Source organism: Notamacropus eugenii, chromosome 1 (genome assembly GCF_028372415.1).
Source record: "Notamacropus eugenii isolate mMacEug1 chromosome 1, mMacEug1.pri_v2, whole genome shotgun sequence".
NCBI classification, from domain to species: domain Eukaryota; kingdom Metazoa; phylum Chordata; class Mammalia; order Diprotodontia; family Macropodidae; genus Notamacropus; species Notamacropus eugenii.
The window spans coordinates 708,017,397-708,044,401 of NC_092872.1; the positions used below are offsets into that span (position 1 = coordinate 708,017,397).

The following is a 27,005-nucleotide window of genomic DNA, read 5'->3' on the forward strand; positions in this document are numbered from 1 at the left end:
CTCCAGAGAGAGAGAGCTACTCCTTTTGCCATGCCAAGTAGACCCTGGCATCCAGAAGTTGGCACAGTAACGGCCCCTTGTTTGGGCTTCTGACTGCATAAGACATGGTGACACCATCAGACATCACAAAGACCAAGTTGCCCCTTATAAATGAATCACTACTTTTTAAAGGGGGACCCATCAGGATGTAAATGCACGAATCAAGGCAGTTTGATTGGTGTAGCCCTTCCCACGAGCTCCTCCTCCTCCTCCATTACTACCTTCCCCTCCTCCTCCTCCTCCTCCTCCTTCTCCTGTTCCTTCTCCCCAAGGCTAAGATTCCAAATCAACCAATGTTTAGAAGGAAGACCAGAAGACTGCCTCTTAGATCCATCACGTTCACTTACCAAAGGCCCAGCTTTAACACTGCCCTAAACAAATGTATCTTTCTGAGCACACACCGCAGGGCTACTAACCACAACTCTGCTGGTGGTGAAGAGTCTTGTACTTTGTCCAAAGTGCTTCTTTTATGACTCAGTAGCACGACCAGACCAATGGAATCTGTGGATCTGGGTCCAAGCCATGGTTGAAGAGTACACCAATGAAGATCACAAATGGTGCGTACACACACTTGCTGTTTGTGTTGAAATTCATGAAGCTGGCACACTGTATTTCTCTGTGACATATACAGTATAGCTGTTCCTGGAGTCCTGAAGAGCCGGATTCACATCCTGCCTCTGATACTTCCTAACTATGTCATCATGGGCAAGTCCCTTACTCTACGTTACAGATGGGGTTACTTGGGTAGAGGGAGTTCCCACCACTGGTAAAAGCATAGATCTGGTATGGCAGTCAGTCAATCCTAACCTAAGCACCTACTCTGTGCCAGGCCCCACGGTAAGTACTGGAGATAGGCAAAAAACATTCCCTTCTCTCAAAGAGCTCATATTGTAATGGAGGAGACAAGATGAAAGCAACTATGTACAGACAAGCTATATAAAAGATAAATTGCAGGATAATTGGAGATAATCAGCAGAAGGTATCCACTCTAGTTTAAGGGGGATCAGGAAAGATTTCTTGTAGAAGGAAGGATTTTAGGGGGGACTTGAAGGAATTCTCTGTATGAGAGACAGCCAGTGAAAAAATGAGTTGAACTGGGGAATGGAACCTCTTGTTGGAGGAACAGCAAGGCCAGTGTCTCTGGATTACAGAGGATGTGGGGGATGAGTAAGGTATTAAGGTATAAGACATCTGGAAAGGTGGGAGGGAGCCAGGGCTTTGAATGCCAACAGAGGTTTTTATATTTGATCCCAAGGGTTCATAGGGAGCCATAAGTGTTTATTGAAAATATTTTTGCTCTCAAGAAGCTTACAATCTAATGGGGGAGACAAGATGTAAACAATATGTACAAACAAGTCATAGACAGGATAAACTGGAGTTAATGGTCAGAGGGAAGTCACTAGCATTAAAGGGAATCCAGAAAGTCTTGCTTTGGAAGGTGGGATATTAGCAGGGTCTTGAGAAAACCAGGGAAGACAGGATGAAGATGAAAAGGAGGGAAAGCATCCTGGGCATGGGACACAGTCTAGAAAAATGCCCAGAGTTGGGAATGGGGGGAGGTATGTCCCATCTATCACCCAGGGGTGCTATAAGGATTTGACATGATCTTTAGAAATGGAGCTCTAGTGAGTGAAAGGTCAGAATTAAGATGTGTAAACTGTAAAGCGTCACATGCCAACTCCATGGTTGGTGCACTGTAATGGAAAGAGAAGAAACCACCCACTGAGAAAAGCTTATCCTGCCTTACCCAAGCGAGCTACCAGAACAGTTTGGGGCTTATTAAGGGTCAACATGATACCACTTTGCTGATGTCTCCAGATTGGTGGCATTTGCCTTCTGGGCCATCCCTGCTGGGCTATCTTTTTGACAGCTGGTAGAATGAGGGTACCTTTGGGCCTGATACCAGGGAAAGAGCATTTCTGATTTAAAATCTGGGCCAGATACCAGAAGCAAGAAAACAGAATTTCTGATTTCAAGTATCAGGGGAGACTAATTAGAGGTGATGAGAATATGCTGGCCTTTTTTTTTTAAAGACACATATAGACCCCCTTACTTGGATGTTACAGATGGTCTTCTGGCTCTTTCCACCATCTCTCTGATTTAATGCTGTGACAGCCACAGGCACGAATCTTCAAAGAACAAGCAGGGTTATATATCATCTCATTTTGTTCTGGAGAAAAAAAAAAAAGCAGATCCTTGTCTCAGTGTTCAAGTTATATAACAGGCAGCTGGCTGCAGGTGAGCAGAGCCAAGACTTTAGATCTAATTTGAGGAATCATCTCTGGCCTGTCACCATTTATAACGTGGTTGGGGCTATCTAACCTAAGGAGAATGGTGCAAACCAGTACACAAAATGCCAGGGTCCTCAAGGGCAATTACCCCTCTAGACAGACAGACCCATTTGTGTAAAGACAATTTGGAAGCAGAAAGATTATTATTAGATCTAGAAAGGCAGAGGATCTGGGTTTGAGTCTGGACTTTGTCACTCATTAGCTGTGTGATGTTGGGCAAGTTACTTAAACTCTCTGAGCCTCAGTTTCTTCATCTGTAAAATGGGAAAGGCAACATGGGGTAGTGGAAAGAGCCCTGAATTTTGAGTCAGAAGGCTTGGGTTTGAATGCCAGTTCTGCTCCTAACTACTTACTTGTGTGTGACCTTGGGTAAGTCCATCGATTCACCAGCATTTAATTAAGTGCCTGCTGTATTCCAGGCACTGACCTAGGACCTGGGCATGCAAGTATGAAGAATGAAATAATCCCTATTCCCAAGGAACTTAAATTAAGATGATTTCTTGACCGGAAGTTTTTTATCTCCAAAATGACGACTAAATGCTGTCCAAGGTCCCTTTCAGCTCTAAAATCATGATCTATGATCCTTCCAGCCTTACATCTTGTTGGACCATATATCTTATATGGTTGTCTTGAGACTCAAAGGGAATCATGTATGGAAAGGATTTTGTAAACTAGAAAGTGCACTGGAAAGGACATAGAAGAAAGAGTTGTTATTCACAGAGACATGCATTCATTTTGTACATACACGCAAGCCTGATCCATGCATATGCAGCGACTCATAAATCCTATACCGTCCTGGCAAGGCTTAGACTGGCTGTTTGCAAGGGCGGATCTCGGAGCCTTCAGCCTCTTGGACCCGCTTTTGAAGCAGGCTCAGGCACAGGCATACACATATCCACACGACAGTGGAAAGTGGCACCGGGTGTGGGGTCAGAACCCCTGAGTTAGAATCGGGGCTCTGCCTCTTAATTAAGCTGGGGGACCCGGAGCAAGTCACTGCGCACCTCTGCTCTGTGATGGGTGGCGTGTGAGCGAGTCAGGGATCCGCCAGCTTTAACTATGTATCAGACAAGCTCCTGTGTCGTGCAGCCCCAGATCCCAGGCGTCCCCCAGATCTTAGCGCGACTTTCAGCTTTCATGACTCAGAATTACTGAGAGAACTTGGGGACCCCTGGGAGATCGAGGCGGGTTCGAGACGGTCATTTCCAGGTGTCTTTCTTTAGGCGTGAGTCCTGAGCACCCATGAAATGCATCCACACCCGTACGCCCACAGACTGGGGACCAAAGGGGCATTCCCCCCAAATCCACGCCCACTCCCCGCTCCCATCACAAAGCGGCCCCGGCCTCCTCGGAGGGAGGCGCAGGCGTCTGGCCCCAAGGCTCGGCCCCGAGCCTCCAGGACCCGCGGGCCGCTCCCGAGCCTCCAGGCCACGCCCAGTCCCAGGCCTCCGTTGCTAGGGACTCGATCCCAGCCGTTGCCAGGGCCGCCGTCCCCCGGGAGTGGGCGGGGCTGTGGGGAGAGGGGCGGGAGGGACGGACGAGATCTCGCGAGTTCGGGCGAGATCTCGTAGGGAAACTCCGGCGGCAGTTGCTAGGAGACGGAATTCATTTCCAGGCTCCGGGACGTGAGGGCCGTGGCAGTGTTTGCGCTTGTGTGATCGCGGGGGGGCCGATTCGGAAGCGAGATGGTGAGGATGGGGGTGGGGGGAGACTGGGGAGAGGAGGGAGAGAGGGGCGCCTTTCCTTCCCCGCCCCGAAGAGGGGCAGGCCCAGAGCCTGCTGGAGAGGAGAGCCGGCGGGACTCGAACCTGGGGCCTTCGCCCTCCCACGTGACCTAGCCGGGGCCGCGCCGCTCGCGCTGGCCCCGCGGCCGCGATGGTTACTGACCATGCTCGCCACCCACACGTTACGGATGAGGAAGCCGAGGCTAGCGGAGAGTAAGGGACTTGCCCAAGGTCTCACAGCTGGTGGGGCGCCCCACTCCAGGTGCAGCGGTAGGAGCAGTGCCACCGGGCCGTCCGTCACGTTGTCCCCGGGTTGCAGATGATTATCTGTCTGTCCATAAATATATAGACTTCTGCAGAGTAGACGCACCCACGGGAACACACGGTGTGCATGCGTGTGTGCGCACAGCACATACATGTGCATGCCACATAGAGGTGTACGTGTGTGCATGTGTGTATGTGTGTGCACTGCATACACACATGCAGTATAGGGTATATATGTGTATGTATGCACTGCACATGTACATACAACAGAGGTTTACATGTGCGTGTGTATGTGTGTGCACTGCATGTACATGCACACACAATGTAGAGGTTTACATGTGTGTATATATGCGCTGCATGTACATGCACACACAATATAGCGATATGTGTGTGTATTCACTGCACATGTACATACAACATAGAGGTTTACATGTGTGTGTGTATGTATTGCACTGCATGTACATGCACACACAATATAGAGATATGTGTGTGTGCATTCACTGCACATGTACATACAACATAGAGGTTTACATGTGCGTGTGTATGTATGTGCACTGCATGTACATGCACATACAATGTAGAGGTTTACATGTGTGTATATATGCACTGCATGTACATGCACACACAATATAGAGATATGTGTGTGTGCACTGCACATGTACATACAACATAGAGGTTTACATGCTTATGTGTGTATATATGCAGTGCATATACATGCATATACAATATAGAGGTGTATGTATGTATGTATATGTGTGTATGTGTCTATATATACTGCATATACATGCACATACAATATAGAGGTTTACATGTATGTGTGTATATGTGTCTGTATATATATACTGCATATACACGCACATGCAATATAGAGGTATAGTTGTGTATATATATGCACTGCATGTACATGCAGTGCAATATAAGGTGTATGTGTGTATATATGCACTGCACACACATGTAATACAATATAGAGGTATATGCTTGTGTGGTATATATACACATCTATGTCCATGTGTATGTGATGTGTGTACACATGTGTGTACATAAGTGTGTATCTGTACTTGTATATGCATCTCTATAGATATATCAATCTATATCTATAGATATAATCTAGATATAGAGATGTCTATAGCCACAGATATGCACACTTAGATAATATGCCATCTAGACAGATATAGATTATCTAGATAAAGAGATAGAGATCTATATATTTAAATGTAGATATGTATATTTTACTTGTAGATACACGTATAGTGTGTTATATGACATTTAGATAGATACAGATCTGTCTAGATAGAGGGGAAAAGAGATTTATCTAGATATTGATCGAGATATCTGGACATTTAGCTATAGAAGTGTAAGTATGTAATACGACTTCTAGTGAGAAATAGATATATCTCTAGATATCTTTATACCTAGTTATAGATATACACATGTGTGCAATGACATCTAAATAAAGATAAACCTAGATATAAATAGACGTATCTTAATATATATATAGCTATAGATAGACATATTTATATGATATGACATCTAGCTAGAGAAAGAGACACAAATATATCTCTAGATATACGTAGCTATAGATATACACATGTATATCTAATGATATCTAGATAGAAAAAGATCTACATCTGGATATCTATATAACCATGAATACACATATGTATATAATATCACATCTAGATAGAAATAGAGATAGATGTATTTAGGCAGATGGCTATAGATGTGCACATATGTATATAATGATATCTAGAAATACATCAAGATGTCTTTAAAGTTTGTAAAACTCTTTACAAAAAAAGTTTTCAGTTTAAAACTCAGCTTAGTTTTAAGGTAAGATTTTTGACACACTCTGTATTGTCTCATTTTATCCTCATAACAACCTTGGGAGGTAGGGGCTATAGTCCACATTTTGCAGATGAGGAGCTTGAGGCAGATAGAGTCATACAGGGTCACACAGCTAGGAAGTGTTTGAGGCAAGTTTCAAACTCAGATCTTCCTGAGCCCCAGCTTCAGTGCTCTGTCCATGGTATCAGCCTGCTGACTGTCATGTTGTCTCCATTTTACAAATGAGAAGCCTAGCTTCTCATTTGGGAAGGGGAAGGGCCTAGCCACAGAGCTTGTCTGATTAGGCAAAGTCAGGATTTGGACTTGGGTTTCCTGTCTCTTTCCCAGCACCATGTCCTTGGAATTGTAAAGTCTATGATTCTCTGATCACTCCAAAGCAGGACAACCTTTCCCGCCTTTGTCTGGAGTTTTCCAAACAAAGTGTTCTTTGGGAAGAATGAACTAGTCCTGTCAAAGGAAAGGAGTGTAGTCCAATGAACAGATCATTGTATCTGGAGGTCAGGGACCAGAGTTCAGATTTTGAGTGTGCTTCTCCTGTAATATCATGCAAGTTCCTTTCCTTCTTAGGGCCTCAGTTTCCTTGTCTGTAAAGTAAGTGGGGAGTAGACTAGACGGTTTTAAAAGCCACTTCCAGGTCTTAACCCAATGAAACTACAGAGGGATGACAAAGACCCAAGATTGCTGTGTGCCTTCCCTGTTCTCCTTTACAACTGTCCCTTTCCAAAGGGGGCATGTACCTGCCTGCCAGGAGTCAGAACTGCACTCCCCTCTCATGTTGTCATCTCTATCAATAGTGTTGCTTCTGGGACAGGGGACAATTAGGGCTGGCTTGGGTCCTTTGATAATGTGACTTTATAACACTCAGCACCAGTGACAGACTACAGAAACATCCTCACAAGCCATGAGCATCTCAGAGTGAGGGCTGGAGGATCTGTCATCACCTGATATTAGAAAAGCCATTCAGAATTTGTCACTGGACTCAGAATCAAAACCTGTTGTTCCCATCCTGGCTTTACTTTTTAACTAGCTGAATGACCCTAAGGCAGATTAGGGTGATATCCCAGGGCCTCCATTTCCTCTGCTCTAAAATGAGGGGACTGAACTAGGCGAATGCAGGTCCCTTCCAGCTTTCATGTTCTGTGACTCTGATATCCAAAGTGGAATAGACATAGTGAGAAATTCAAAGGGTGGGGGGCCCAGAATCCAGGTGAGGTGAGGCTCTGGTGTTTAAGAATCAGAAGCATAAAGGAAGGTGCCATTGAAGGCAAGAAAAAAATGAACGAGGGATCCCATTCTCTTCTTAAAGTCATTAATGAAGTGTCTGGTTGAGGTGTATGCTCTTTCCTTCAGATTCAACAAGTCAACAGGCTTTTCTGATTCCCTTACCGTGGACCTCTGAAGTTCATGGTACTCCTGGGGGCAACGGGGATCGGAGCCCCATTTAGATAAAGTGGTTCTCTACCCTTACAGAGTTTACAGTCTAGCAGGGGGACAACATGCATAGATAACAACAATATATGATAAAGTGCATCAGAGTGTTGCAAAATAAAATGCTATCTAAGTTCCAAACTTCATCAGAGTAGTATTCTTCGAAGCTGTTTTAATCTTAGTTGTTCCCCCTTTTGTTCAGCCTTGGAGAAGTAGAGTGACCATATATGCAAAGTATTGCATTGGCTGTTTTTTGCTTTTATTGAAGTGTGTGTGTGTGTGTGTGATCTTTGTTATAAGGGGTGATTCACTAAGTAAGAGTATTCAGAAATGAATATGGTATTAAAACAAAGACATCAATACAATTTGAAAAACAATTTCTCAAAGAGAAGTGGAGAAATGGGCCTTTTTATCTCCTTCCGTTTCTACCATCTTAATGTTGCTTTTTTCTTGACCTATTAAAATTCCTCTTGCAGTTTTTCTGCCTTGGTAACCAAGCTTTACATGCTCATTAACACTTCCCAGTACAGTCGGTAATGATTAATGGAAGTAGATTACTTGCCAGGTCCCCAAGCAAAACTTTGCACTGATCCTAGATACACATTTGCCATCCATCATGGGCAGGGATGGAGTGGCTCTCCTTTTATTGGTTTTCAAGCTCTGCTGTTATATTTATAAGAATAAGACAGTTTTCTTCCTCTCTGAGAAGGAATCTATCATCAACTTGAAAACAGAGTTCTGAACATTTGCTAGTGACTTCCTTATTAAAATCATAATACAGTTCTACTTGATGTGCTTCTGAAGTTAACAGTGATCTCTTAACCATCAAATCAGATGGATTTTCCTCAAACCTTTTTTTCTTTCAAAACTTAATTTTTTTATTCTGAACTTTACATACACTGACAGATATGAGCACTAACATAAACAGAATGACATGAGACCGTTTGGAACTTAAGATGTAACAAAAAGTAAATTTAAAAAACTTATAACAAGCATAGTCAAGCAAAACGCCCCTCAAAATTGCCCTCAAAATGTTCCATTCTGTACAGTGAGTTTTATCCCCTCTCCATTGGGAGGTGGGTAACATGACTGGTCTTCTGGAGTTAGAGCTGGTAACTGCATTGATCTAAGTTCTTAAGTCTCTCAGAGTTGTTTGTCTTTACAGTTGTATAGTTGTTGTATAAGTTGTTCTCCTGGTTCTGCTCACTTCAGTCAGTCTCTGTCATATAGGGCTTCCCAGGTTTCCCTTTCATCCTTTCTTATGGCATAATAATATATTCTCTTACATTCATATGCTGCAGTTTGTTTCATTTTCCTCTTGGTGGGCAGTTTCTGAATCTTTAATTCCACAAAAAGTGTTGTTTTAAATATGTTTGTGCAGTATAAAACCTCTTTCTTGGTCTCTGGGTCAAAGGGGATGCACTGTTTAGTTTATTTCTAGGATATAGTTTCAAATCGCTTTCCAGAGTGCTTGGACCCAGCCCAACCAATAACAGTGCTTTAGTGTACCTGGCATCCCACAGCTCATCTAGCAGCTGTCATTTTCTTTTTATAATTTTTGCCAATCCTCATTCTTCTTCCTTTTAAAAAATTACATATTTTTTCCATCAGCAACAATCCACCTTCTTTCCCTCCTACCACAAGCTTACCCCCTCCCCATTGAGAACAAAGGAAAAACAAAACCCTTATTACAGATTGTACAGTCAAGCAGAACAAATTTCTGTTATCCCTGTGCGAAAAGCAATGTTTCAATCTACACTCTTGAGTCCATCACCCCTCTGTCAGGAGGTGGGTAACATCTCATCCTGAATCCTTCGGAGCTGCAGCTGGTCACTGTGCTGATCAGAGTTCCTAAATCTTTCCAAGTTGTTGTTTTTGTGTAAATTGTTCTTCTGCTGTCATTCACTTCCCTCTGTATCAGTTCATACAAGTCTTCACAAGTTTCTCTGAAACTACCATTTTTTTTTTAAAAAAAGCACATTTATATACTGTAACTTGTTCAGCCATTCCTCAATTTATAGGAATCCCCTCAGATTCACATACTTTGTTATCTGAAAAGATACAACCCCCGCCCCCCCCCCCACACAAAGAGGTTTATTTTGCTTAGGATGAGTCCCTCCCTTAATTTACCCTCCCCTTGGGGTGATAGAAGGGAGGACAGACAGGGAGAAGGGGTAGATGGGATGCACGCTGTCCTGGGGTGGGAGTAGGGAAATATGGGGAGAAAATTTAGAATTCAAATTCTTGTGGAAATGAATGTTGAAAACTGAAAAATAAATAATATATTAAAAAATTTTTTTAAATTTTCCCTTCCCTTAATTCCTCTTTCTCCTATTTCCTTATTAAGTGAAAACAATTTTTGTGCCCATCTCTGTGTGTGTATTCTTCCCTCTTTTGATGTGTTCAGATGAGAATGAGATTCAAGTGTTAGCCACTCTCCCTTGCAGAAGTAAGGTTGACAGAATAAGTCATTGATTTCTCTTTGGTCCATTTTAACTTTCAGAGAGTTTGTTGTTTGGATGAAGTTTTGTACCTGTTGTGCCAAGCTGTTAATTTGGTTTTCATTTCTGTCTTCCATACCTCTTATTTCTTTTCCAATTTTTTCCTCTGATACTCTCATTTATAAAAATATTTTTAAACTCCTGCTTGTTGCTTCCAGGAATTCTAGTTGAATTTGTGCCTGTGCTATTTTTCTTTGAGGCTTTACTTATAGATGTTTTGGAGTCATTCTGTTTTTCTGAGTTTATGTCTTGAATGATCCTGTCTCATCATAGCTTTTTATCATAGGATTGTTTTTTGTTTGTTTGTTTGCTGATTCTTCCAGCCTTACTTCCTGACTTCACACTTGATATTAGGCCTGGGTTCTGTGCACCAGTGTAGGGAAAGTTTGGGTTGGTCCTCCTGTTGCTTTCTCAGTGTGTTGAATGTTGTGCTATGTCAGGATCTCAGGAACAGCTCTGGCTTGGGACCTGTGAGCTTTCAGTGTTTCCAAAGTGTTCTAATCCAAGGCAAAGCCTGATTCCTGCCCCCTGGTCTCAGCTTTGCAAATTACCAACAACTGCTGGACTCAGCCACCATTAACCTGCTACAGAACTCTACTGGTTCAGACTTCCAGGCCCCCTTGGGTCTCAGACTGCCTCTGGTTCATCCTCAGACTGGGCTCCTCTGCTCCTGGGCTCTGAGCCACTAGAGCCTGCTTGCTGCTGAACTTACTTGTCTCTCAGTATATTATTTAGGGCCTGAGACTCTGAAGAATGGGGAAAGGAGGAAGGGGGCAGTTCCTCTCTCAGGCCACACTTGAGCTGTGACTTGGGAAGGGAGTGTGGACAACAGTGCTACCAGTTCACACCTGTCCCCATTGTGGTACCTGCTGCAGTATGAGTCTGTGGGGGCCCCTTCTCGCACAGATTCTCAGCCCCTCTCTGAGCAGTGGTGTGATCTAGTAGTGCAAGAGAGTCATGCTGACCCAGGTTAGAAAAATGATTCACTGAAACTTTTTTTTTGGATTTCCCCATCAGGATGCAGTCTAGTTCATTTTCTAGATTGGTTTGGAGGAGTCAAGGGGGAGGGAAGGGTAGCACTTCATGGTACTACTTTCTGCTACTCCACCATCTTGGCTCTGCCTCAGCCAAACCTCATTCTTCCTGACTTCTTCATGGCATTTGACATTATTGACCATCCTTTCCTCCTTGATATTCTCTCCTCTGTGTGTGTGTGTGTGTGTGTGTGTGTGTGTGTGTGTGTGAGAGAGAGAGAGAGAGAGAGAGAGAGAGAGAGAGAGACAAACAGACTGCTTTCTCTTAGTTTTCTTTCTACCTGTCTGACTTTTCTTTTGCTAGATCTTCATGTTACATCCCTTAACCATGAGTATATCCCAAGACCCTGTCCTAGACTCTCTGCTCTTCTCCTTTCCTTTCCCCTCCTCTTCTCTCGTCTTGTCTCCTCTCCTTTCCTCTCCTCTCCTTCCTTCCCTAACCCTCCCCTCTCCTTTCCTTTTTATACTTTCTGTGATCTTGTCAGCTCCCTTTAGTTTAATTATAGTTTTAATGTAGAGGACTCTCAGATCCAGTCCTCATCTTTCTCCTGAGCTATTTTCCAAACCATATATTCCAACTCAATGTGTCTAAAACAGAACTGATGTATCTTTCCCCAAACTCCCCACTTCTGAACCTCCATGTCTCTGTTGAGGACACACCGTCCTTCTCATTTTTGTGGTTCACAACCTCAGAGTCACCTTGGGCTTCACCCTCATCCCACACATCCGCTTAGCTGCCAGATCTCATTAATGCTCAGGCTGCAGCAGCCTCCTAACTGGCCTCCCTGCCTCAGCTCTCTCCCCATTCCAAACCAAGCTCCACACAGTAGCCGGACTGATAGTCCTGAAGTACAAGTTTAACTGTGTAACTATGTTGCTCTCCTTCCCTCCCTCCCCCGCCCCAGACTCCCCTGGTTCCTTATTCCCTTTAGGGTAAAATGCAAGGTCCTCTGTCTGGCATTTACAGCTCTACACAACTGGGCCCCAGACTCTTTCCAGGTTTGTGATGTCCCTCTACGCCCTCCCAGCCTCCAGCCAAACCGACCTTCATCCTTCTTCTGTTTGTATGGCCATGCCATCTCTCACCTCCATGCCTTTGCCAACACTCCCCACCTTGTCTGGATGGCCCTCTCTCTTCCTGACTGCCACTGAGCATCTTTAGTGACTCTCAATGCCAGGCTCATGTTGCTTTCTGCCCAGAGCCCTTCTGGGGCACCTGCTGGCAGGGCCCTTCTCCTTCTTTGTATCTACTTTCTAAGTCCTTATTTTGTAGACAGGGCTGTGTGCATGCAGCCTCCCTTGGTAGAATAGACCATAGGCTCCTCCAAGGGCAGACCCTGTCTTCTTTATTGTCTTTGTATCCCAAATGCCAGCACAGTGCCTGGCACAGGGTAAGGGCTTATTGATAAGTGCTTGACTGATTAGGAGACCACATGCATGTGATGAAGTATTGGGTAAGTAGCATTGGCAGAATGCTGTGGCCAGTAGCATTTGAAGTAGACCATTCTTGGAGGGGACATTTCTGTTGAGAAGAATGACATTTTGAATGGTGAGTGAGTGGATCCTGTTCCTCTCTCTGTGGCGTATCAAAAAGTCTCTCCATGACAGCATCCAAAGACTGAATCCAGAACCCCAGCAAGGTGACCAACTGTGTTTATTTGTGCTTTCCCATTTATTTCAGGCACCCAAAAAGAAGGGAGGAGGAGGAAAGAAGGGAAAAGCCAAAGCTACAGCCATCATCGATGGTGTCCCACCAGAGGAAATGAACAAGGAGCAGGTAGGAACTGGGCCTGGACCATCCTTGGTAGCCCCAGGAGCGAGCTTGGGGCTTATGCCTCCTAACTGTGCATTTGTTGTCACCAGCACTGAGCTACTTTCACAATGCTTGGGCCCCACACAGAACCTTCTCCCTCAGTACAGGAGTACTTCTGAGTACTCCAGAGTACCTTGATGACATTTCATGCTAGTGATTCAGAAGATCTCTGCTATCCTTCCTTGGCTCTTACCTCTCCACCTGGTTTGATCCTGCAGGTGGAGGAGCACATTGTACGGATTCGGGAGGAGCTGGACAGGGAGAGGGAGGAACGCAACTACTTTCAGCTGGAGAGAGACAAGATTCACACCTTCTGGGACATCACGAGGAGGCAGCTGGAGGAGAAGAAGGCCGAGCTCCGGAATAAGGACCGTGAGATGGAGGAGGCCGAGGAGAGGCACCAAGTAGAGATTAAAGTGAGAGAGACAGCCCAGACCGCATGTGCTTGAAGTATCAGGAGTGCGTCCAGGGGGTTGGGTGGATACCCCAGTCAGGGGGAAGAAGGATGGGCTAGGTGGCCATCTGCCCTGGTGCCAGCACAGGACCTGTCTGTGCCAGCAAGATCACTGCCCCATTGGAGTGGAAGTGCAGAAAGAAGGAGAATTGTCAAAGTGGTCCTAACTTGTTTTTGTGGTGTGTGACCCAAGCATCCTCCAGACGGCTCTTGAAATTAAAAAAAAAAGAGAGAGACAGGACATGGGCTTTGAGGGAGAAGCTTTGCTGTTATTTCTCTCTCTGTAGGCAGTAGAGAGCCCATAGGCTCTGTGTTTTTCTCTGCATTTTATTTTAGGTTTACAAACAGAAAGTGAAACATCTGCTGTATGAGCATCAGAACAACCTGACGGAGATGAAAGCTGAAGGAACTGTGTCCTTGAAACTGGCACAGAAGGAGCACCAGACGCAGGAGAATGAGATGCGCAAAAATATGCGCTTTCTCAAGGTGGAGCTGAAGGAGCAGGAGCTGGCCAACGAGGTGGTGGTGAAAAACCTGCGCCTGGTACGTGTGTGGGGGTGTCTTGCCTAGAGACACAGGTGCTGAGCAGCCCAGCAGGTGGCCAGAGATCACCTGGCAAATCAGACTTTGCTTCTGAGCTGTTGTTGGTGAGATTGTGGTTGGATAAGGAGGAATCAGAAGTGAAATGAAGAGTGTGGTCCTGGGCTCAACATGTGGGGGGCTACTCCTGAGAATGGAAGCCATTCTGAGCCTGATAAGAAAAATCAAAGAATATTAAGAATGTGGGTAATGCTGGCGTGGCAGGGGGGCGTCACTCATGGTCCCCAGTCCTCTTGAGTAGATGCAGGATGTGGCCTTTGTGAGAAGGGGGCATTTCCCGTGGAGCTAGACACACACCCTGTTGGCTCATCAGGAAGACTCATCAATGTGCTAACATTAACGATACTGAAGCAGCCTAGTGCGTTGAGTGCTGGAACCAAAGTCAGGAGACTTGGGTTCTAATTTAACCACAGATGCTTCTTAGCTGTGCAAAAACAGGCAAGTCACTGAAATTCTTGAGTTCAGAAGATCCTCTGTGTCTTTAAATAAAGAGATAATAGTGCGTGCCTTATCTACATCACAGAGTTGTCATGAGAAAAGCAATGCATAAATCTTAAAATGCACAATCTGTGGAAGTTATTCACTGCAGCCAGGTAGATGGGAGGAGTAAAATTAGGCCACTTTACTTAGGATATAAGTAATTTTATCATCAGAGATCTTGATTCTCTCTCTTAACAGCATCCTATGGTGTGCTGATGTAAAATGGATTTTGGAATCAGCCATTAGTTTGTTTAATTCAGAACATGGGCCTAGTGTGGCTATGCAAACTGAAATCCACTGCTCCATAAATAGATGAGGAGCAAGTTACCATAGGATAGATAAGAAACCAGTAGCAGAGAACTACAAGCTTTCAGGAAAAACACAACCTTGCGGATAAAGACATATGTGCTTTTCTAGTTTGTGAGAGGGCCAGGCCATGGTGAATACCCTTGTGTGTGCATGGCAGAGCCACATGTTTTTGATAATGTCATCATAAATCGAGGTATAGCATTCGCTGAGGACGGTAAAGCTTTGGAATATGAGAGTTCTCAGAATCATTTCACCCAGTATAATGTATGCTCCTATAACACTGAGGGAAGACTGATTCACCAAGGCAAAGGGGTTTTGCAGGCAGCAAAGGCACCCACTTGACCTGAGCATGACTGCCCTGTTAGCCATCGATTTTGGTGATGCTTTTGTAAGATGGCATTTTTCTTGACAGAAACATGACGAGGAGATTACTCGGATGAGGAATGACTTTGAGAGACAAGTACGAGGTTCGTTGTATACTCTTGTCAATCTCCACTTCCCTGTCTAAATGGCAGTGTTTGTCCTGGGGGCTGCCATAGTGAGGCCCCTATTGTTCAGAGAAAATGGGGAAGGGCCATTCCCAAGGCTACTCTGCTTCCTCACCACTGCAGGGTGGATTATTTTTAACAACTGTAAAAGAGTATGGAGACTTGGTCACCACCTCAGTGTCACTGTCCAGCAGGACATTTGTCTGCAGGTGGTCCTTCTCCAGAGCCATTCAGACAGAACCCTTCTAATGCCCTTCTCCTTGCTTCCAGTCCTTTGTTCAGCCATCTGTGAAGGCTCCCGGGTCAGTTCTCTGTGGATGCCACTCAGTAAAGCAACTCCAGTCAATCTGTAGTGTGACAGTTCCACTAAGTTTCATTCAGTACCACCAATCTCTGCATGAGCATCAGGCCGGGGCCCAGTGTCCTGGAGTCCAGGAGAACTCCAGGGTCAGAGCCTGATCCAGGTCCATTGTTCGCTCCTTGTCTGCACCTGCTGAACTTCTCTATACGTTGTTTGCCTCCAGAGATTGAGTCTAAGTACGACAAGAAGATGAAAATGCTTCGAGATGAGCTAGATCTTCGGAGGAAGACAGAGATCCATGAGGTGGAGGAGAGGAAGAATGGCCAGATCAACACTCTGATGAAGAACCATGAGAAGGCCTTCAGCGACATCAAGAACTACTACAATGACATAACACTCAACAACCTGGCACTCATCAACTCTCTCAAGGTACCCCTTCCATGCCCCCAGCCCCCAGAATTCTCCCTACTTTGAGAGTCTCTGTGAGACCTAGAGAGCTAGGCCCCATGGGATAGTGGCTGCATCTATGTGAAGTGTGGGGTGTAGTGGAGAGTGCCAGGGACCAGGCACTGGCTGATTGGCTCCACATGGACGGGTCCTGGCCAGGACATTGGCCTCTGAGCCTCAGGCTCTGCATGTGTGATAGAAATAACAATCCCTGTGTCACCTGCCAGGGAGGATTACTGGAGGCTCATATGAGATAATGGTTCCGAAGTGCTGTGCATTCATACTAAGGGCCTGCATGTTCCTACACCAGCACTGATCACTGCCTACCTGCTGCTTAGGAGATGAGTCAGAGGCTGAATTTGAACCCAGGTCTTCAGCACAACACCTACTATGCCACGCTGTCTCTAAGCTGTTTTTATAATTATTCTTTCTTTCCCGTGCACATTTGTGTTGATTTCCCACTGAGACACTGATTAAGCTTCCCACAGTCTGACCAGTTAGTTCCCCAAAGGTATATAGGTGCCAGCTGGAAATGTTCCACCTGGAAAGTGAGGGGTTTCTGCTTCCCCTGTCCTTCCTGTGTCTGTTACACATCCATCTTTTTCTCTGCAGGAGCAAATGGAGGACATGAAAAAGAAGGAAGACCACTTAGAAAAAGAGATGGCAGAAGTGACGGTTCAGAACAAGAGGCTGGTGGAGCCCCTGCAGAAGGCCCGGGATGAGCTGCTGGACCTCCAGAAGAAACTGATCAACTATGAGAAGGATAAACATGCCCTGACCGTGAGTGTCTTCCTGAGGGGTCTGAGTGAGTGCTTGACCTAGGGCTCAGCAGAGCAGGTGCGGTCATGAGGCCTGACCAGCCCCTGCTTCCTCTCTGACCTAGGGGATAAAGAGGAAAAGGGGAGCCCAGGAACCTATGCTGGGGCCCTCCCTTTCACCCTGTCCTTTCCCTGGAGGTCCCCCTAGGGTCAGTGAGGAAGCCTGCTGAATTATCTCAGGGAAACAAGTCTAGCCTGAGAGGGGAAAGCCACTGTAGCCCTTCTCTTGCAAAGATGCCATGGTCCGGGCATCCCTTGCTGTGCTGCTGCCAGACACTGCCTGCTTGGGCTTCAGCTACTCATGTGTTTGAGCTGAGCCTTCCTGATGCTTATTTTTAGTCTTGCCAACTCCCAGGAGTCGATACTGCACTGATGCCGATTAGGCCCAACCACCTTTTCCGCCTCTTTCCCTCTCGTGTTCTCTCCAGAGCTCAAAAGCCCGTTTGAAAGTCGCTGAGAAAGAACTAAAAGACCTTCAGTGGGAGCACGAGGTGTTGGAGCAGCGGTTCTTCAAGGTGAGGAAGGGGATGGGGATGGCCAGGCACGTCCTCAGGGGCAGGGGAGAACCCTAAGAGAGATGCACAGCCCTGTCGTCAGGGGCAGGCTGGAAGCTCTGTCTTTTCTGTTTGAATTTCTCCCTCCCCTTCCGGCAGCCCAGCATGAGACCCAGGTGGTTATCTTGTCATGCGTGAACTTCACAAAGGTCACTCCCTGTGACCATCAGAGAAATGACCTCCCTGAATGTTATCATGCGTCATCAGACGTTACCCTGATCTTGATTTCAGCCTATTGTCTTGGGGAGATTTTTAGTTGTTCTCTGTGCCACTGTCTCTCCAATTGTAGACCTGCTTGCTCCATAGCTCCTGCATGTTATTAAGAGATAAGCAAAGGAAGTCCAAAGAAAGTCAGTCCTCAGTTAGTGAAAACTCAGCCCACTCATCCAGTGAAACTGTGAAACTGAAACTGATCCAGCCCTTCGGGGAGTGGGAAGGTGATGCTGTTCAGCCATGCTTTTGAGTCTGGCTAGTCCAGTGCCTGACTGCCTCTGGGTCAGGTGGCAGCCCTGTTTCCTCCTGTGCTCCAGAATTTTGTCAGCAAGCATTTATTTGTGCTTCCAATATGTTAAGTGCTGGCGATACCAAAAAAAAAAAAAGGCAAAACATGGTGCATGTCTTCAAGAAGCTCCCATTCTAATGGGGTGACAATACATGAGGATTGTGCCCATACACTATAAATGGAGGTATTAGCTGAGGGAAGGCCCTTGCAATGGGGCAGACCAGCAAAGACTTCTGGCACAAGGCGGCTTTGAACTGAGTCAAGAAGGAGGGCAGAGAAACCAAGAAACAAAGAGGAGGAGAGGGATGGGAGGCCAGTGTCACTGGAGTATGAAGGAGGTTGAGGGGAATAAAGTAGAACACTGGGAAGTTAGAAAGGGGCCTGGCAATGTAGGACTTGGAATACCAAGTAGGGCATTTTGTATTTGATCCTAGAGGTAACAGGGAGCCATTGGACATTACCTAGAATTAGGAAAATCCCCTTGAGAGCTGATTGGAGGGAGGATAACTTGAAGTAGAGGGAGACTTGAGGCAGGGAAACCTGCAACAGTGTGAGTGTAGAGAAAAGGTCACGTGTGAGAGATATTAGGAAGGTAACAATGAATAGCTTGGAGGGATGGTGTGAGTCTGAGTGAGCTGTCCAAGAGGATACTGATGTTGCAAGCCTGGACCAGTAGCAGGAAGGTTAGGAAGATAGGAAAGGTTTAGGGGAAATAATGAGCTTAAATCTGAGATGGTGTTTGGGTCATCCAGTTTGAATTGATGATATAGACCAGAAGCTCAGGACAGAGTCTATGTAGGTCTGGGAATTATCTGTATCCAGATGATAGCTGAACTTCTGGGCACTGATGAAATCTATAGATAAATATGGCTTTATATATGTTTTTCTTTTTTGTAAAGTAGTCAGGGTTAAGTGGCTTACCCACATAGCTAGTAATGTCAAATGTCTGTGGCTGGATTCGAACTCAGGCCCTCCTGACTCCAGGCCCAGTGCTCTATCCACAGCACCACCGAACTACCCCAGTATGGCTTTATACATGATTAAACAATAGCATATGGCAGATGAAGGCTGTCCTGGCCTGTACCTTTCTGAATTTCCTAAATTGTGGTTATGTTTCAAAATGGTGCTTGAATTATCATCACAGACTACAGAAAGTGGACAATTTCCTGTGTTATAGTGAAATTTTTGCTTCAGGAATGTTCCTCATATGATTGATTAGTGCTTGCTAAGATATTCTAGGGGAATTAATTTCCTTTTAAAATAATTAAATTTGTCACATTCTAACATAGCCAATTAGAGATTGATATAGAATCCCCAGGAACAGTTTCCTCCTTAACATTCATCACAAATATAGTGATTGATCGATAGATATAAATAGATATAGACAGTTATATATTCTTCAAAGAATGAATTATACATGATGTCTTAATTAGGCTGACGATGAACTTAAATGATGGGATGTCCCAGGATACTGGATCCATGTACTTTTGTTGTAGAGGTAGGGAGGAGACTTCCAGGTGCCCCAGGTGCTAGTGTCTTCTTTTCTGAGATCATCTTCCATCTAGTTTATCTTGTGTGTACCTAGTTATTTTCATGTTATCTCCCCCAGTAGAACATCAGCTCCTTTAGAGCAGAGATCTATCTTGCCTTTCTTTGGACCCCCAGTGCCTCGCACACATGTTATTGGTTACGTAATGGGGTTCTTCATAAATGCTTGTTTTCAGTCTTACCAACTTAAATGAGAAGAGCATGAGAAATGGGAGGGAAAGCTAGTTTGGCCATGGCTGTTAATGTTAAGAGCCTGGTGATTGGGATTGACATGAGGCCGGAGGTGTCCTTCCCTGCTTAGTACACAATCAGGATTAATGGTGAAGAAAGTGAGTTAGGAATGAGGAAGCTTACTGTTTATGTGGCCTACAAATGTCACCTAATAGAATTTTTATATCTTTCCCTTGTTATTTGATTTTAGAAGCTTTTTAGCAGCCAATATCAGAGGGGAAAAAAAAAACTTTGTCCTGGTAGAGCTAAAGATATATGACTTAGAATTTGGCAACAGATTTCAAAAAGAATTCTAACTATCAAGCCATGTTCAGACTTGGCAGAGATACTGGAGGGGTTTACCATTTCCTTCTCCAGTGTGTCCCCATTTTACACATGAGGAACTGAGACTAATAAGTGACTTGCCAGAGCCACACAGCTAGTGTGTCTGAGGCTGGAGTAGAACTCAGGTCTTCCACTGTGCCACCTAGCTACCCAGCAAGCCTGTTTGTACCAGGTTTGAAGTTTGTGAAACTTTAACCATTTACAGCTATATAATAAAGGTTATTGTTCTCTAGTAATGGTTCTCTGAAGAGGCCAACATTACTTATGGTAAATGTTGTTGTTCAGTCATTTCAGTTGTATTCAATTCTTTGTGACCTCATTTGAGATTTTCTTGACAAAGATACTGGAGTGGTTTGCCATTTCCTTCTCCAACTCATCTGACAGATGAGGAAACTGAGGCAAACAGGGTGAAGTCACTTGCCCAGGGTCACACAGCTAGTATTTGTCAGTGTCTGAGGCCAGATTTGAACTCAGGAAGAGGAGTCGCCCTGACTCCTGACCCAGTGCTCTCTGCACGATGGTGCCACCTGGCTGCCCCCTGGTGGATCTTATGGTCTTGATTTTAGCTGGGAATGCACAGTCCTGTGGCTTTCCCAAGAGCACATGGCAGACCATGGTGAAGGGAGAGGAGGAAAGCCAGGAGTATTCCCTGAGCTGGGGTGCCCCTCATTCCACTATGCCTCATCTTTCAGTGGGGTTCCTCTCGTTTTCACCAAGCCTACATCTTTTCACAGTGTCCATTGGAAAGAGAAGGGCTTGGTGCTGATTCTTTCTGTGTGCTAGTCACTTCCCTGTGCACTCCACCCTAAGGGCAGTCACATGTCATTGACCAGGGGTTGGTGTGCACCTGTGAAGCATTGGGATGAAATGTAAGGCTTGGTTAGCGTGATTACACTTAGAAGCCACAAGTTTCTTCTTCTGCTGTGGCCATCTCCCACTGTTATTGGAGAGGTGACAGAAACATATGTCATTCTCTCTCTGTCAAATCATGAGCATTTTGTGGGTCTTGTTAATGAACAATTTCCCTGAGAGATGACTTGGTTTCTCCCCATATCCCTGTCTCCTGAGCCAGGTACAGATGGAGCGAGATGATCTGTATTCCAAGTTCGAAAAGGCCATCCAAGAAGTACAGCAGAAAACTGGCTTCAAGAATCTGATCCTGGAGCGCAAGCTGATGACCCTGTCAAATGTGATGGAGAGGAAAGATGTGCAGCTGAATGAGATCCTCTCCTCCTCCAACCTGGACCCTGAGGCCCTTGCGGTGGTCTCCCGAAAATTGGAGGTACGGACTTTTCAGGAGGGTATCTTGGCATTGACACAGGATGCAGGGCCTGACTTGCTGTGCTTTCCCATAAGATCATGGGATTTAAGTGACCCCACAGCAATGCCCTCTGGCCCTGTCTCTTCGGGTTCACTACAGACTCAGTCCTGCTGTATGCATTGTTTCCCCATCGTATCCATTGGAACTTCTTGGCCGACTGTATCTTTGACAGTCGCGTGATGATATTTTGGAGAGAGAGATCTCAAAGGTCTCTGATGGTTTGCCTTTCCCAGAAGGCCTTTCTGAGTTGTGTGGCCTCCCATGGATAGAGAGGAAACCTTTGCTCTGTCTGTGGAGGTGCTTCTCTGTCTTCATAACCATTAGAGCATCACTCAATGGAAGATCACCTTGAATATGTTTGCTTAACTTTAACATCCCATAGGTTCAACATTGTTTCCCCCATGGTTTTCTGCAAGTGAGGAGGGGGTCTGCCATCTTCCTGTGCTCACGCACAAAGCTCTCTCCTCTGGCCTTACCCATGAACCTTTGAAGCTTCCAAAAGGGATGAGGGCAGAGGACGACTCAACATATTAATCACTATTCTTTGGGCCTTATTTGCTGGCCTCTCTATGCCTCTGCACTAGCTTTACCTGACTGTGCATAAGCCTACACAATTTTTGCATTGGGCTAGCTACCATGGATAAATGCAAGAAAAGTGGAGAACTTTTCTCTTTGTGGAGGGCACATTTCGTACATTTCCAAAGCAGAATGGAGCTGGTTCTAATTGTACTTGGAGGCCTCATGCACATTAAAACTGTTTCCTTTGGAGCTAACACAAAATGTGTCTGACTAAATGGATTCCCATCTTTTCTCTTAATTCATCCATTGATAGAGACAGCCTACTACAGGAAATGTCCTGTGTGGTGTGGTGGGAATGGGCAGAAGACCTCTGGTGCTGCTCTGTTTCGAATACCTGGAGTCCTGGGCCTGAGAGGGTGGAGCACTCAGGACTTGGCTGACTTGTTCCCTACCTTCAGGGAGCACATAGTGGCTTTATCCTCCTTGGACAGATGAGCCATTTTGAGATGCACAGAAGTCAAATGATTTGTCCAAATTCCCCCAGCATTCCGTGGTGCCCAGAGCCTAGGGCAGTTCTGCTTTCTCTTTGCCGGAACTCTTTTCCCGCCCCACCCTGCTCTCAAGGCGAAAAGCTGTGGAGGGCTAATTAGGCAGAGGAAGCCACCCAGTGAGTGCTGGTACGTAGGGCACATTCATATTCTTGTCTCAGAGGGGAATGCAAGTATAAAGATAGTTCCATTCTCACTAGGGGAAAAAGACAGCCTCCCCCTCCCAGTGGCTTCACACACTGTAGCAACCCATGGGCCGGTGGGCATCACCCTGGTCTGCCTGACTGCCTGAAGAGCCCGAGGTCCTGTTTGGGTCTAGTACACTTCCCGCAGCTCGAGTCTCACAGCTAACCTCTGACTTCCCTCTTCAGGATGTTCTGGAATCTAAAAACAACACTATCAAGGACCTGCAGTACGAACTTGCCCGGGTTTGCAAGGTGAGATGGCGATGGGTGAGGGGCTGTGGGGCAGATAAGAGGAAAGGGAAGGTGGATGCTGACCATATGAAAGTGCAGCGGGTCCTTCCATGCTGGTACCACCTCATTTCCCAAACCTTCTTCCGAGTCTTATCCAGGACCAGTACCAGGTTATGTGAGAGCCTTTGGTGCCCATGGAGAACACACTTGGTTGTTCAGTGTTCCCTGTCCTTAGAGACCTCTCACACACCCTTTGCTTAGGTTCTCTGACTTGGATTTAGAGCCAGCAGCCTGGATTCGGATTCTAGGTCTGCCATTTAATACCAGAGTGACATCAGGCAAGGCACACGAACCACTGGGATGCAGTCTCCTCATCTAGACCCCTCAGGTCCACTTCACCTCCATGTCCCATGACCTCCTTCCCTTTCAGGGAGGTGTGTGACACATCTGTTAAAGCTGTTTGGTCTCCACTTAATACATGACAGTCACCTGCCTTCCTGGAAAGAGGGGGGAACCAGTTCTACTAGAATCTCACCTATGGCCAGTCACCTTCTAGAGGCCATTTTGCCAAAAGAGATTTATCAGAAATGGACCTTTTATTTCTTTCTTGGATTGCATTGGGTGACATGTACTGATTAATCTTTATCTCTAAGCATCCAGCAGCATCATGCACAGAGATATCAATAAATGAATGGTTTTAGGTGTTCATGTTATCCCACAAGCAGCTGCTTCTGGCTACTCAATTCCCACAAGAGGTTCTCCAGCTTGTTCCTGTCATTGGGTTTGGGGTCCTTTGACCTGCACCTTAAGTTTATGAGTTTTCTTTTACTTTTGTATCAGTTTTCCATCTTCTTCTCCTCAGTCAGAATTCTGCCCCCCAGTGTCTCCAGGCCTAGCTGACCTTTAATCTTTGGTTGTTCTTTTGGAAATATGTTGGTTTATCTCTTTCTTCTCTTCCGGGCCCCCTCGGGCCCTGATGTCTCTCAGGTCACAGCCAAATTTGGGGCCTTTTCCTCCCATCTCACACTTTAGGAGTTGTCGCTTTAGACTTAGAATAATTGGTTGCAGCTGCTCCAGCTGCTTTGAACCACTGCTGTTTGACCCACCATTTTTCTACCCTTCTGTTGTTCAGCAGTCAATGACTTAAGCCCTGGAAATGCCAGGCACACGAGGCTGTCTCCTTGCAGCTGTGCTGGAGGACAGCAGAGGGATTTATGGAAGAGCATAAGTGACTTAGTTCACATGAAGGGTTTAATTCTCTTGGGGTGAGTGGTGTCTGAGGTAGCTTCTCTGTTCTGGCTTTGGATGACACCCGCCAGGCCCAGCGGGACTTTTTCATGACACTTACTCTAAAGGACTTTTTGTGGGTTAAAATGTACACCAGAATCCAATGGCAGCATGTAAAGGCTTTGCCAGTGGAGTCCCAGCTCAGGCAGGTCCCCCAGAGTTAGAAAGTCTTTGTTTAAAGGCCCAGCAATGGATAGTATGTCTGATGTTCGAGGATCAGCCTGGATAGACCAGAGAGGCCCATGACCATTTGGTACCTTTTGGAGTGCTTGTAGTATGCACTGGTGAAGACAGTTAGTTACCCACATCGATGGAGTCTGGAAGTGCTGGAGTAAATAGATGAGGTGTTGGGCCCATGTCAGCCTTTTATCCACTAGAGTTAGGGGGGTGCCTGCTAGCTCATTCCCTAGCAGATCCCTGCCACCCCCTACTTTGTTTTCCCAACTGCTCACCCATTGCATCCATACCTATGGCTCCATCTCAGCCTTCTCTCTCAATCCCTCCCTTTTTCTGACCTCCTTGTCCTAGCACAGCTCCAGTAACGACTGTCCTTGTTTCATTTCCCAACCCTTTCCCAGCCCCTGGCCTTTCCCCAATGCTTTGGCCTCAGTGTGCTTTCTGTCTTGTTTGTCTCTTGTGTACCACAGGAATGCTCCTTGGTGCTTTTTCTTGATGAAGGGAATTTTTAAGATGAGGCATGTCCTTTATGGGAAGAGACACACACACATATGTGTACATATTATATATACATATATGTATGTGGGTGTGTATGTATATATAAGTGTGTGTGTGTGTGTGTGTGTGTGTGTACATATACACACATTCACACTATCAAGCCATATTGGGTAACTAAGAGATAAGTAAGTACCAATGAGTCCACCTTGGCTTCCAGAAGTTCCCACTACATTTCTGACCTTCAGGTCTCATTGCTTGTGGCCACATTGTACACAAACCCAAAGGTAAGCATGGGGGTAATCTGGAAAGATTGTGCCCCACGGAAGACGGTGTTCTTACTCATCAAGGGAGTAGGAGACCACTGCTCCTCTTGGTCTTCTTCCATTTTGGCCATTTCATAGTTTGCTTTCCCCACAGCCCAGTCACCCATAAGGCCTGAGGGAAAAAATAAGATAAATATCTACATGTATTTTTTTTGACTGTCTGGTAAAAAAATGCAGCAGAGAGAAGGTTGAAACATTCCAACCAGGGTTTGGGATTACCTGGATTTCAGTTATCCAAACTTCCTGTCACATGAGTGTTGACAAATGAATGTAGGCTGTATTAACTTTGAGAACAAGCCATCCCCAAGTGAAACGAGGTCAAAGGCTAGGAACAGACAGCTTTCAGAAGCAATGCAAGCTGGGCGAGTATCCCAGATCACTAAGAATAAGAGTGACGTAAATTGAGACAATCCAGAGGTTTCACCTCTTACCCAAAAGTGACAAAAGATGAAAATAGAAATGTTGGGGGGGCTGTGGAAAGATGGGACAGTAACCAGGGCTGGTGATGCTGTGACATGGTCCTGCCATTCTGGAAAGTGCCTGAACCACACGACCTTTGACTCCCTGATAACCATTGCCAGATGATGCCTCCAAAGAGGTCAAAGAAAGGTCACATGAGCAAAAGGAGTTATCGCAGCACTTTTTAGAGTAGAAGAAACTGGAAAAATGGGGTATTGATGAACAAATTGTGGTGAATGAATGTAATGGGATATTGGTGTAACACATGGAATCTGACTTGACTAAGTGGCTTTGTTTTTTCTTTAAATGGGGGTGGGGTGAGAGGATGAGAAAATACATCTTTGTTAAGTGAAAAAAGATTATTAATGTAGTAAGAAATTATGAATATGAAAAATTCAGAGAAACTTGGAAAGACTTGTCTGAACTGGCATAGTGAACTTGCATGATGACCTTGGTAAAATGTAAAACAAAACAACGAAAAAAGGTTTTTGCAGAGGAAAAAGAAAACCGTGAAGTCTTCCTAACTAATCAGTGTAGTACGTGATAGTACGATGAAATCTGTCTCTGGCCTGAGGGATGATGGACAGGAGGGGACAGGAGGCCTGCTTTGTCACACTGGGCCCCACTCTTGATTTTTCCTGCAAACATGTTTGTTCCAAGGGAGGGTTCTTTTAGGTTGGAATGGAGGAGCCCCTGGGAGTAGAGAGTAATGTTTACAAAAAGAGGAAAAGCCACAATGACCAGACCAAGTCTGGTCAAAAAAAGGACCACAGTGACCCCCAGGGCTGCCCATCTGACCTTCCCTTGCCTTTCCTTTCCTGCAGGCACACAATGACTTGCTGCGAACCTATGAAGCCAAGCTCGTTGCATTTGGCATCCCCCTGGATAACATAGGGTTCAAGCCTCTGGAGACATCGGTGATAGGACAGAACCTAGGGCATGGCCCTGCCGGGCTAGTGTCTATGCCAACGTAGCCTGGATAGACCACAGCCTACCCTCCCCTCCCCAAACACAGGCATTCTTTAGTTCCTGATGCTGCCCATGGCTGAGGGGCTGAGGTCTGCTGAAGCCTCCAGAGATGCTTGCTCTAGATCGTGCCCCTTTTCATAGACATAAGGTCGGTTATTTTTTAAAAACTGTATCATCAGCAGATGAAATATTTTTAGCTTGTCTATGTGTCTTTGCCTTGTTCTGTCTCAAGGCTGCATTAAAGTGGGCCCAGGTATAGGAGAGAAACTATGCAGTGTTTTCTTGGTGAATGGCCCCCTACTGAGTATCTACAAGTATCTGCCCCTCTCAGATTCACTCCAAACCCCATGTGCCCTTTGGCTGTGGCCTCCCCCAACATCTCCTGGGACTCCTGGGAACCTCTTCCCCTGCCCCTGAGCAGAGTCAGCAAAGGGAGCCTTCGGGTGTGCAGCCCCTACCTGCCCCACTGAGGACCTCTGACCTTGGTGTGCTG

The 27,005-nt window shown here is 45.7% G+C and overlaps 2 protein-coding genes across 3 annotated transcripts in view; one reads left to right on the top strand and one right to left on the bottom strand.

Moving 5' to 3' along the window:
• The window catches only part of DBNDD1 (dysbindin domain containing 1), a 28,357-nt gene extending 24,665 nt beyond the window's left edge, over positions 1-3,692 (bottom strand). Inside the window, exons 1-2 of the mRNA XM_072636407.1 lie at positions 3,076-3,692; positions 2,093-2,209 (exon numbers count right to left, since the gene is read on the bottom strand). The gene's annotated coding sequence lies outside the window, so the exon portion shown is untranslated. The remainder of the gene's footprint in view (positions 1-2,092; positions 2,210-3,075) is intronic.
• GAS8 (growth arrest specific 8) lies at positions 177-26,779 on the top strand. Of its 2 annotated transcripts, none has more exons than XM_072636401.1 (11): positions 177-596; positions 12,808-12,903; positions 13,158-13,355; positions 13,730-13,936; positions 15,195-15,249; positions 15,795-16,000; positions 16,631-16,798; positions 17,265-17,351; positions 21,068-21,277; positions 22,755-22,820; positions 26,368-26,779. In XM_072636401.1, the coding sequence occupies exons 1-11, from the start codon at positions 594-596 to the stop codon at positions 26,515-26,517; spliced, it is 1,446 nt and encodes a 481-aa protein (XP_072492502.1). In that variant the 5' UTR covers positions 177-593; the 3' UTR covers positions 26,518-26,779. The 2 variants fall into 2 exon arrangements, with proteins under 2 accessions (XP_072492502.1, XP_072492501.1); XM_072636400.1 differs by lacking the exon at positions 177-596 and adding an exon at positions 3,886-4,018.
• The last annotated feature ends 226 nt before the right edge of the window (positions 26,780-27,005 follow it).

Coding starts and splice junctions, on each gene's coding strand:
- GAS8 (XM_072636401.1), top strand. Junction 13,937..15,194: donor TGGTGAAAAACCTGCGCCTG/GTACGTGTGTGG, acceptor TTTTCTTGACAG/AAACATGACGAGGAGATTAC. Junction 15,250..15,794: donor CTTTGAGAGACAAGTACGAG/GTTCGTTGTATA, acceptor GTTTGCCTCCAG/AGATTGAGTCTAAGTACGAC.